Source organism: Lithobates pipiens, unplaced genomic scaffold, assembly GCF_037356315.1.
Source record: "Lithobates pipiens isolate NorthernLeopardFrog02 unplaced genomic scaffold, aLitPip1_a1.2 Scaffold_22, whole genome shotgun sequence".
In the NCBI taxonomy this organism is placed as follows: Eukaryota; Metazoa; Chordata; class Amphibia; order Anura; family Ranidae; genus Lithobates; species Lithobates pipiens.
In genome coordinates, this window is record NW_027507784.1 from 97,712,253 (window position 1) to 97,724,407 (window position 12,155).

A 12,155-nucleotide genomic window follows, 5' to 3' on the forward strand; every position below is an offset into this window, starting at 1 on the left:
CATGAGGAACGCTCCGCCCACATGACCCGTCATATCCGGGCAGTGCATGCCGGGAGGGGGCGGTACTGAGCCGGCACTGCCTTTAAATCTGCGCGTCATAGAGCGGCTGTAGCCGAGTGGTAGTGTGGAGGAAAGGAGGCGAGTTCAGGTGAGGAGCGGGAAGAAGCGGACAGGCCGGGGAGTGTACCGGGGGGAGTGCAGAGTGGAGAACATCCGACCGAGACACTAATAGCCCGACTCCGGACTGTCCGATACACGTCACTCGCTATACACGTGGTGTGCCCGGCTCCATGTGTGCGGGGGAGGGGCGGTGTGCCTACACCTTTATATCCAGAGCGAATATAGAGGAGGAGGCCGTGAGGAGTACGTTGGGCATGAGTACGGAGGGGGGCCCATGTTACTCTATGGGGATGTCGTATGACCACAGCCGCAGGTCCTCATGTCACACATGTGCACACAGATCGCTCTTCACCATGTTGCAGCTCACCCGTCTGTCCATAAACACACGCACACACATATATACATACACACGTCCTGTAATGTACATCCATATGAGGGCTGTGATTGCCTGTAAGAGAATGCACAGGTGTTCCATGTGTGAAGTCCCATTCACATGAATTGGGATGGAGCGTTTGCATGGGCACAGCTGCTGCACCCAATCATAGCAGCCCTGATGGGAAGTGTGTGATCGGGGGGCTGTGTTCCCACATAGCTGTCAGATTGGTGGCAGCCTTTCTGTCCCAGGTGACCTGAATTGGACTTATTTTTTTTATTTTTTTTTGGACTACTTCAGCCTCTGTGAAGTTGAAGTTAATGGTGTGAGGGGGGGGGGGGAAGTGGATATGCAAGGATGATGACTGCATCATTAGTTTGTAAAATGAAAGCGTTAGTAATACCTGCAAGGGAAAAGGCATAATGAGCCTTTAAAACTCATACTAGCTCATTCTGAAGTACTTACCTTAGAACGAGGCCCCGACATCTCGCCTGATACACGCCGAGGGAACTGACATGTTCCCTCTGTGTTTCTTCTGGATATCGTGGCACTGAGAGTGGCTGGAGCGGCGATATCGTCACTCCCGCGCACGCATGTGGGGGATTCCTTTCCGGCGTCTGCCGGGCTTCCAGCCGAGAAACCCCTGTGCGCATGCGTCGCTGCTATCAGCGGCTCATTGCCAGGGGAATATTTCCTAAACCATACAAGTTTAGGAGATTTTTTTTTTTTTTACCTACAGGTAAGCCTTATTATAGGCTTACCTGTAAGTAAAAGTGAAAGACTATACAACCGCTTTAATCCTAGTGGTTAATTAGCTGCTTGATTTGTTTGACAGGTGGCGGAAGGGGATCAACTGCCCAGCCCCCCCCCCCCCACCTGCCACCTTACTGGGCTCTCCTGTACTGCCAGCGGTTCCTCCTGCTGACTGGAACATCCCAGACCGTCTCTGGTCTAAGAAATTGGAAGCAAGTTTTGTAACTTACGGTTTTACCCAATGCAAACCATTACTGGCTTGGAAAAAGCAGGTCCAATGTCTGATGAGACACGGGTCGGGAGCGAGGACAGATTCCACAGTCCCTTTTTCTGCACTCAATTGCTCTGGACCAGGGGTCTCAAACTGGTGGCCCTCCAGCTGTTGCGGAACTAAAAGTCCCATGATGCCTCTGCCTATGGGAGTCATGCTTGTAACTGTCAGCCTTGCAATGTCTCATGGGAATTGTAGTTCTGCAACAGAGGGAGGGCCATCAGTTTGAGACCCCTGCTGAGTCTGGACAGTGAATGAATGGGAAGTGTTCTGTATTGAGCGGCTTCCTGCTCATTCACAAGCTGAAGTCTAGAAAACACAATTCAGGAAAGGGCTGCTATTTACTGGCCTCTTTACCCACTCTTGGGTAAATGAAACTACTATAGGGAGACAGTTGCCATACTGTATGCCCAACTTGTAAAATCTGTGCATGGATCGGGGCAGAGGTTTGTCAATGGGACAGTGTCAGTAGGGCACTGGATGTGAGTCTTTCTGTCAGGGACATGCTATCGTGGGCACCAGCGACAATTGCCTTGCCTCTCTTGTGGGGAGCCCAGGGTCCCAGTGGCTACAACGTCCCCCTCTATGGCTTTTATTTGAAAGGTGATGGGGTTAGGAGGACATGTGCTAGTGGGTGATTTGGAAGGGAAGAAAACTTGTTTGGGGGGGGGGGGGGGGGGTGGTGGTGTTTCAGACTTCAAATCTGATCTCCCCCTTTCTAGCACAAGTCCCCTCCCAAATCACCCCATAGCACATGTCTCATAGTTATAGTTAGTTTCATAGTTAATTAGGTTGAATAAAGACACCAGTCCATCCAGTTCAACCTGAGTGAGTGTATACAATTGTCCCTTTCCCTGTATGTTGCTACACCCACATCGGTCCCTATCCTCAAGGAGCCCACAATCCAAGGTCCCCATTCATATACTAGGGCCAATTTTGGACAGAAGCCAATTAATCTACCTGCATGTCTTTGGATTGTGGGAGGAAACCGGAGTACCCGGAGGAAACCCACACAGGCACAGGGAGAACATGCAAACTCCAGGCAGGTAGTGTCGTGGTTGGGATTTGAACCAGCGACCTTCTTACTGCTAGGTGAGAGTGCTAACCACTACACCACTGTGCTGCCCTAATTACCCCCTCCATTAAAACTACTCCTGGCAGCATGAAACTGTTACCTGCCCATGTGCCCCCCACCTTCCTGGTCACCAAGGCTCCATTAAACCTCTGCATCTGAACTGATCTGAATATCCTGTAAGAGTGCAGTCTCTCCTCCCTGGGTTCTTCTCCCGTCTTCTGTGTAAATGAAATGTCAGAGCCGAGGAGAAGGCAGCTTTAGTCTGCTCTGCAGTGGGTGCTTATATAGGCAACTCCCGGGGAGAGAAATGCCAGCTGCCATAGAAAGACGGAATTGCAGCATTTTGAACCCCGGAGAGGCAGGGCAGGTGTGACTTGTACCTGTTCTAGCGCACCCATGTCAAGCAACTTATTCTGGCACTGGGCTCCAGGAGGTGTGGATCACTTGTATTTTCCTCCAGCAGCTGAAAAAGGGGCAGAAGTGGCAGCTGGGTCAGCTTTTATAGCTACATAACGATCCATGCATTTCCCTCCTGCAGCAGCAGAATGCTAGTGAGAGGTAGGAGAAGCTGCCTTTCAGCTGCTGCAGGAGGATCAATAATATCTGCGGTGCCCCTCAATGCTGTGCCTGGGGCAGCTGCCCCCTCCCTAGTTACATGTCACTACTCATGCTATCACAAGGGATGTTTATCCTTTGTGATGGCAATAACGTTGATTCAAAAAAGTAGAGGGAGGTGGTGATTCCATTGATTTCAATGCCAAAATGCCAGCTACACTACTACTATGCTACTTTATTTTTTTAACTGTCTTCAGTCAAGTCAATCCTGAATTTTCAGTTTTGGTCCAGAATTTACACAACTACAAGGAACAGGTGGGGAATTGGGAACAGAAGGGGGGGTGTATAGGAGCATATGGGGAACAGGCTGTAGGGCCCCCCCTCCTCTTCTCTTTTTTTTTTTTTATTTATTTTTCTACAAATATTAAATTGAGGGTGCCAATTATGTCCAGTGCATTTTTGGCTTTTGAGTGGATTGTCATATTTGACTTTCTCCTTTGTCCTACCAATACAAATTAAATTAACATAAGAATGCCTAAACCCTAGTAATTGCAACAATTTTCTGGGTGACCTGGTGCATTATCTGACACATGCCGGGGTGCCAATCTTTTTGGCCATGACTGTATGCTCATATCTGTGGTATGGCCCTTCTGGGATAACTGGGGTGCTTTGTGCGAATGATGGCTTTGGGTTTCATATTTTTGTGGCTCATCTATTATACTGAAATTAATCTGCAGGGCATAACATTGTACATTTCCCCAGTCATCACAATTCAGTCTCTTATAACTGCCAGGGAACAGAAAACCAAACCATACAAATGTCTACAAACCTCAAGCTTTTGTATTGATGACTGTTTACGTAACAGTGGTGTAATGCTGGGTGATTTATACGTGTCTGGTGTTTTACTTTTTTTTTTTTTTTTTTAGTATTTAAAATGGCAGAAAACGGTGATAAAGAACAAGCATCTGATTTGGACATAAAGATCTCTCAGCAGGTTGAGGTAAGTTTTTTTTTTTTTTTTATGGTCTATTACCGTATCCTGAGAAATTTGCTAGTAAGCAGTGTTTTTTAGCAGAGACTTGGTATACAGACCTCGGATGAGGACAGTTTGCTGTTTAAAGTGGTGTTCCACCCTTAAAAAAAAAAAAAAAAAAAAAAAAATCATGAATGTGCCTCCTTTAGTGCCTGGGCTCCTGGTGTCCCTTCCCCCTTGGCACAGGAAGGGCTCAGCTCTGCCCCCTCTCTCGTGTCAATCATCTAGGACACGTGACAGGTCCCAGATTGCGTGGCCAATCGCGGTGCTGCATGTGCAGTGGGCGCCCGGCTGTAAAGAGCCCACAGTTACAACACCGGCACTGCCAAACGGAGGGGGAGACGAGCGGGCGGGGCTTTGATTCCCCTGCATCACTGGACCCTGAGACAGGCAAGTGTCTGATTATTAAGTAAGCAGCTGAAATATTTGTTGCTGCTGACTTAATTTATTTTTAAATGGGAACCCCTCTTTAAAGGGATTGTAAAGTAATTTTTTTTTTTTTTTTTAAATAACAAACGTTATACTTACCTCCACTGTGCAGCTCGTTTTGCACAGGGTGGCCCCGAACCTGCTCTTCTGGGGTCCCTCGGCGGCTGTCTCGGCTTCCTCCTGCGGGTGCTTCTCACGTTCATGTGAGCTCCCTCGCATGCTGAAAAGCATCTGCGGGCGCGCTCATGATACAGCCGGCGGCTATAGCCGCTCGCTGTATCGCCCGGTGCTCCGCGTCAGTGGATGTGATTGACAGCAGCGAGAGCCAATGGCTGCGATGCTTTCCAGCCAATCAGCAGCCAGGCTGAACGGTGGAAAGGACGACGGGGGTGAGGGGCTGGGGGCGCAGGCAGTGTCAGATGTTTTTCACCTTAATGCATATAATGCATTAAGGTGAAAATAACATTTACCTTTACAACCCCTTTAAGTCGCCTGCCACTTGCCACGTCGCCTGCCACTTGCCACGTCGCCTGGTCCCAGGCAGCAGATTACCAGTAAAGCAGCAGAGAGATGAAGTAATGCTCTCTGCTGCCGTGGCTGCCTGCACACTACACAGTGAGGTTGGTACTTCAGGGATGCAGGAGGGGCGCTGGGCAGTGAGAGATGTCATCTCTCTGCTCCCCCGCCCACCAGCTCCCTAATAGGCCAGCAGCCACTCACACACTGACACTGGGCCATCTACAAAGCCACCCGGTGTCTCTCACCGACGGAGCCGCCTGTGCTCTCTGCCGTGGAGCCGCCCGCCGGCTCTCACCCGCGATGACACCTGCCATTTGTATTCTCGGAGGGGGCAAGTGCCCCGTTGTCCCCCCTCCGCCCCTGCTCTGGGCAGAATTTTTTTTTTTAAGCCTGCTTCCTCCATGCTAGTTTGCAGTCTGGTTTTTAGTAGTCCTTTATCGCCCCTTAAGTGGTGAAGTTGGATATACTCCCCCAGTCCCCCGGCTAGGTCACTTACTACTGCCAATTCCAATGCGGGAACCACTGAGCCAGTGCTGTGAAGGAGCCCGAGACCACTAGTCCCCTGCCGGCTCTGACGTCCTTCACCCCCCACCAACCACCACCCAACATGAAGTGTCCACATCTTCACAATTTGTGACCTGGACACCTGATGGACTCTATCTGAAAGTAAACAGAAGAGGACTGAGGCTGGCAATTGCAGATGATTTAGGCTTCAGGTAAGTTGAAGGGTGCTTTTTACAATAGTGATACATTTTACAGGTGGGCTATATATCCACATCTACCCTCTTGCCTCTTCTCCCCAACAACTGCCCCCCAATGCATTAACTGCCTAGGATTTAAAGTTCCAAGTTACCAGTGTTGTGGCTCACAGTGCGGATTGCCCTGTTACATGGTTGAACTGCATCCTCCTCTGTACTCATAGGTTGTGGATTTTATTTTTTCTTTCAACTCCAGAAAGCAAAGTCCATCTTTCAGGGCAGGGGGGTTAAAACTGCTTTTCATACGCAGTACACACCTGAATACCTAACTTGTTTTTGTTTTTTCAGTACTACTTTGGTGACCATAACCTTCCACGAGACAAATTCCTAAAGGAACAGATTTCCCTTGATGATGGCTGGGTGCCTCTGGAAACTATGATCAAGTTTAACAGGTACTTACCTGGTGATGTCTGTCTGGGTTGTAAGTTTGTAGTATGGAATGTCTTATGTTTCTTAATTTCCTTGTAGGTTAAGCAATTTGACAACTGATTTTGGAATCATTTTGGGGGCACTTAAAAAATCCAAGACAGGCCTGCTGGAAATTGATGAAGAAAACTCCAAAATTAGAAGAGATCCCAACAAACCTTTGCCAGAGATCACAGAAGAATACAAAAACGCTGTCAAGAATAGATCAGTTTACATTGTAAGTAGATAGGAGCCATAAAGCTGTTGTAAAACACAAGCATAACATTTCAGTATTTGGAAACCATAAATGTCACTTGTCCCCCAAATTCAACATCATGTTTTCCACAACATCGTATAGTTCATATGCAAAGTTGAGGAAAGTTTTAAACCTGCATATTGGCACTAAAATTCATGATGTATGGTAGAATGTAGTGTAGTTGACCAATGGTATTGCCTCAGAACTTTCAGTTTTAGGTTTGCCAGCATCCCATCTCTTGGGGACGCAGGCAGTCTATACCCTGCATGTCACAATGCTGTCCCCAAGAGATGGGACGCTGGCAAACCTAAAACTGAAAGCCAGCCCAGGATGAGCCCTCTTTAAGTCTGCTGTGTAGAGAGAATTTTTGCTAGTACCTCTTGGTCTTCAGTTTCCTCTGATTGGCGGATGATGTTACAAATTCAAACTTGGCCAATCAGGGGAGATTGTGTGTCATTTCTCTGGGCAGTGCTTGGCCTAAATCTTGTTCTGGGAGCCAGGTGGGAAGGATTTTCATTCTGCTGCCGAAACACAGTACTTATATACTGTAAATATTGTAAATAGTTTGTTAGTAGCATATTGGTCCAAATGAACAGTTTAATGGTAAAACCTGGATATTCACTTGAAAGAATTTCCATGTCTTTGAATAAGATATGATTTTTATTTTTTGTTTAAATCGTTCTATAGCAGGCCTTTTCTAGTGCTCCTCTCCTACATGTAAAATGTATTTTCTCTTGTATTCACCGACTGACACAGCTCTTCTTAGCCATTGGGTTGTTGCGCCCACCTTTAGGAGGATACTGGGCATTACATGTTATGCAATGCAGAACTTTCCAGTTCCGCCCAGGGGGTGGTCCCTTGGGTAACAACCCTCCAGCTTGCCATGCAGTCGTCTGTTTTATTTTGCCTAGTGAAGGACCTAGGAACCCTGACGGGCCCATCGGTCTGTGTTTCTTCTGCAGAAGTGTGTGTGGTTGTTTTTTTTTGTGCAAGATGATAGATCATGTGATCTGCTGTCAACTCCCTGTCCCAGTGAGGCTTGGCGTTCCCTGGGGGGTCCCTCAAGGTGGGGGGGGGCGTGGCTGGGTCCTGTTTTTCATGTCCCTGGAAGGCGCCTATGAGACTGCTTGTGTCCTGTGCTCACCGCCATTGTCCCGCATGGCTTGCATACAGCGGCCATCTTAGGTGTGGGCAAGGGCAGCATGCTCCCCTTGGCTTTGGTGGCCATTTTCCCTGTGATTTGTCCTTATTCTGGACACCGGCGGCCATTTTCTGGAAGCCTGAACACGTTTTTCAGTGTTTAGCGGCAGCATGTGCTCCTGTGCTCTGACAGCCATTTTCTGTGTTTTATGTCCTTATGCTGGGTGTCCATTTTCTTTGAGCCTGAGCACACTACAAAGCGGGTTTCAGTGCCATTAGCAGCTGCTGCCACAGACTCAAGGCTGATTCCTCTGCACCTGGGAGCCAATAGACTACAGGCACTACCTGCTGGATAGCGCAGAACCCCTCTGGGTGGTGAGTCCTGCGGGAAAGAGCCCCTCAGCCTGCAGCAGTAAGGAGGGTGGGACTGTCACTGTCCTAGCTCCCCTTCGGGTGGCAAACAGGGTAGGGTCAGCGTGGCTTCCGAAACTGGTGTTTCTTCCCCCGAAGTGCAGGCAATAGCAACCGGTTCGACTGTGCAGTGAGCTTGGACACCTTGTCAGCGGTCCTCAATTTGTTTGCTGCCAAGATGGAGGCGGTGTGGGGGCACAAAAGTGCTAAAAAAAGATTTTTGACAATCTGAAAATGCTGGTTGCTTTGCTGTGTCTATCCTTCCTTTAGTGTATTTAATGTCCTGAATATTTATCCCCATGCTTGCTTTCAGTTAATGTTTCCCATGATGATGAATTTGACATAGTGTAAGTGCAGTGTGTAGTTGGTCTGCCTATAGACCGATTTCCCCCATGGTTGGCCTTTTGCTACAGATTGAGAAGACCTAATCAAAAGCAAATGTGCACACAAGTCTTGATAGTGTAGTTGTGCAGACATCACCCAGCACTTGAGTGTTTCACACCCAAATGCTTAATAAACGACTTAAAAGTGCAGCAAAATATGTATATGGACACTTCATAGGCAAAAGTGAACCAAATTAATGGCTCAACTTAATTTGAATACGTCCTTTCTTTTGCACATAACTGTCATTAGTCAATCACTATTAAACAGTGTAAAGTGTCCTGAAAAAAACTTGAGTAACAAGTCCACAAGTGATCTTAAACTTTTCCAATGCTGTGCTCTTCACCACCTTGTGAAAGTCAAAACCCTCACCTTAAAATTCATTTTAAAAACTTCTAGTTTTAGTTGAACAAATTTAATCATGCCCTCTTTGGCTGGTAAGGCTTGGCGGGACTCCTAGATTGTAATCTGGTTACACTGCCCAGTAGGATCTACAATGTGCAGCAATGATCAAGCATTTCTAATAGGGTAATATGTACTTTCACAGAAAGGCTTTGAGCTGGACACATCCCTGGATGAAATAAAGGGATGGCTGGAAAACAAGGGTCCCATTGAGAACATCCAAATGAGGCGAACGACCGATAAGATCTTCAAGGTTTGGGTTTGTTTTTATTTATTTATTTTTAGACTGCTGTAGCTAATAACTTATTGGTGTATTTATCTGTCGTCTTTCCCAACATAGGGCTCAATCTTTATTGTATTTGAGACCGAAGATGCTGCCAAGAAATTCTTGGAGAATAGAGACCTTAAATTTAAAGAGACTGATATGATAGTATTATCCAAGTAAGTGTTTCTTTTTTTTTTCTTTTTTTTTTTCTGTAGTAATTGGTAACGTGTTAATCTAAGATTACACGTGGCCTTTCTGATCTGGTTTTTGAGTAAGTGTTGGGTGATGTGTTTATCATGACTTCAGCTGTGATTGTCTCCTTGTCTATTGACTCCTCATTTTCTATTAGGGAAGAATATTTTGTAAAGAAGACTGAAGAAAGGAAGCAGAAGCAGTCAGAGTCAAAAGTGAAGCACAAGCAGTACGTATGCGTGGTAATGTTGGTGAAAAAAGGCTGGACACCGGGCAAGATGGATTTTTTTTTTTTTTTTTTTTTTTTTTTTTTTTTCCCCCCACTTTTAGATCATTACATTTGTATTTGACTCCAGCCAAAATTTGTGGGAAGGGTTGGAGCTTCTATCCCCACTAAAGATCTCACCACTTCCTAACCCCTCTAGTCCACTGTCATTGGGATGGGAAAATTTTTTTAGTTTGGGTTTGGTTTTTTATTTTTTTGTCCCTCCATACTAGCCTATATGTCCATGTACATATGGGTGTTAAGGGGCAGGAGAAAAAAAAGCAATTGGGCGTTCAAAGGAGTGTTTGGGCAGGAAAAAATGGCTTATAAATGCACTTCACACATTCTAATGGACAAACTAAATGAATATTCGGGCCAATAGATTGTGTTTAACCACTTCAGCTCCTAAAGGTTTTACCCCCCTGTATGACCAGGCCTTTTTTTTTTTTTTTTTTTTTTTTTTGCAATACGCCACTGCATTGCTTTAATTGACAATTGTGCGGCCCTGTACCCAAACATGTCTTCCATTTCTCCCCCACCCCCCTCTCACAGAACAGCTGTCTGCCTTGTTTAGATAGGCAGACTGCTGTTCTGTCTCTCCTTTGAAGGATTGTGGGTGGCCGGCAGTCGCTGGACCCGCTGATTGATTTCAGCTATCGGTCACGGCACTTGCAATTGAAGAAACGGCATAGAGGTCAGTTTGTTCACTGCACATGTACCTATTAAATCAGTGCACTTCAAGGTAAATATCTCAAACAGCGCCCGTTTAGTAGATATTTCCACTACCTTACTGGTAAGCTTTATTCTAAGCTTAACTATAGGAAAGTGACAATCGGTGGTTTACAACCACTTTAAAAGTATATCTAAAGCCACGAGCTTATGAAAGCTTGTGTATTTTTGCTTTCTTCACTTCCTGACCCAGATTCACAACAGAAAGCGAGAACTGCATTTTAAACGGTCAGTTAACATTTGTTCCCACTAAGATTTACTATATATATATATATATATATATATATAAAAAAAAATTTTGGGGGGGCACTACAGAGAACATTAAAGGGCAAAACCCCCTGAATGGGCCAGATCTTAGAAGTGCACCTCTATTTTGCTACATCATTCCTGATGGTAGTGCTCTAGCAGTGAAATGGAATATTAAAATCTAATTATACCGAGCAAGGGGGAAGGATTGAGTCATATGCTGTTTGCAGCTGGTTACAGTTAAGAATCTTGATCTGCCACACAGAGCAGCTAGTCCGAAGGGATTGTATCTGGACTGGTCAGTGCATTCAGCACTCAAGGGAATCATGGCAGAATCCAGATCAGAAACGGGGCTTTTTAGCAATCTTCGTCCTCTTATATGGGAAGGGTAAGATATGTGTAGAGAATATGCAGCCAGTGGCCTCAGAATATCTGATGTGCATACTTGTTCTGGGTCAGTGAATCTGCATAACTGCCAGCCAGTAACTATGGCCTAAATATTTATTTATCTTGGTATGAAGAATTCTTTAACACGACCATTTTAATACTGTGTAAGTGTGTGTTTTTATGTATAAAATCTTGGCTTATGCAATGGTAATGGGAAAGGGGATTTTGGGGTGGGCAGGAACAGAGCCAGGAATATATTTTATATTGATCTGGAACCTGATCTCTACGGGATATGATTTAAGCCAACAGTTACTTGGCAATGCTTCTGTATTTTTTTTCCAACCAGCTTATGTCCACTCAAAGGAATATGTATTCATAATCCATTTCTCCTTCTAGAACACAGTTTACAATTTATTTATTTTGTCTCCAGGGATAAGGCAGATGCCCAGAAACAAGCTGAAGATGCTGAAATGGTAGGCATAAACTTAAGCCCCCCCCCCCAGTGCTTGTACTAGAAGAACCCATTTACACAAGGAAATGCATGTGAATAGCATAGAAATGCTGTGCAATTTGCATGCAGTTCTGTGTGCAGTGTGATTTCAAAATGAATGGGCTGAAATTGCACCGTACCAAAAGTAGTGCATGCACTTTTTTTTTCCTCTTGCATTAAAACCTGAATATCTCTGTAGACTCATTGGTCTACCTAAACCCCCCGACTTGTAGATTCCAGAGGTTTGTGTCTTGGGATGACTAGGTGCATTTTCATAGGTGGACCGTTGTCTAGAATTCTACCTAATGTGTACTTTGAATCCTTTACATTCAAGGAATCTTCCATGGTGTTGCACATTTAATTGGCCATTTTGATGGTTTGACAAGCAACTGACAGTGTTCAAGACATGCTGTGAATGGTATGGTTTTGGGAAAACTTAATGACTGGTTTAGTTCTGCTTTAAGCAATCTTTAGTCTTTTGTCTTTTAAATAAAATGGGACTTGTGTGGTGTTGGCCTTATCTAGGTGGGACATGAGCTAATCTTAAGGGTGATTTAAAATGTTGGGGCCCTAAATGTAGTTTTCAGGAAAATTTCACACTGTTCATTTCATCCATAATTTGTTTTTTTTTCCACCCGTATAGTAACTGAGCTTCACTATATAGTTGGTTGCTAAGGAGGGGGATGGGAAGAGAGGGTTT

The 12,155-nt window shown here is 45.5% G+C and overlaps 1 protein-coding gene across 2 annotated transcripts in view; it reads left to right on the plus strand.

The window, feature by feature from the left end:
- SSB (small RNA binding exonuclease protection factor La) overlaps nucleotides 1-12,155 on the plus strand; it is a 23,399-nt gene continuing 11,244 nt past the window's right edge. Inside the window, exons 1-8 of one of the 2 annotated variants that reach the window (XM_077447956.1) lie at nucleotides 1-148; nucleotides 4,074-4,147; nucleotides 6,175-6,278; nucleotides 6,355-6,529; nucleotides 9,027-9,134; nucleotides 9,222-9,322; nucleotides 9,496-9,567; nucleotides 11,396-11,438. In XM_077447956.1, coding sequence (XP_077304082.1) covers nucleotides 4,082-4,147; nucleotides 6,175-6,278; nucleotides 6,355-6,529; nucleotides 9,027-9,134; nucleotides 9,222-9,322; nucleotides 9,496-9,567; nucleotides 11,396-11,438 — 669 coding nt within the window. In that variant the 5' untranslated portion in view covers nucleotides 1-148; nucleotides 4,074-4,081. The remainder of the gene's footprint in view (nucleotides 149-4,073; nucleotides 4,148-6,174; nucleotides 6,279-6,354; nucleotides 6,530-9,026; nucleotides 9,135-9,221; nucleotides 9,323-9,495; nucleotides 9,568-11,395; nucleotides 11,439-12,155) is intronic. The other variant, XM_077447957.1, reaches the window with a different exon arrangement.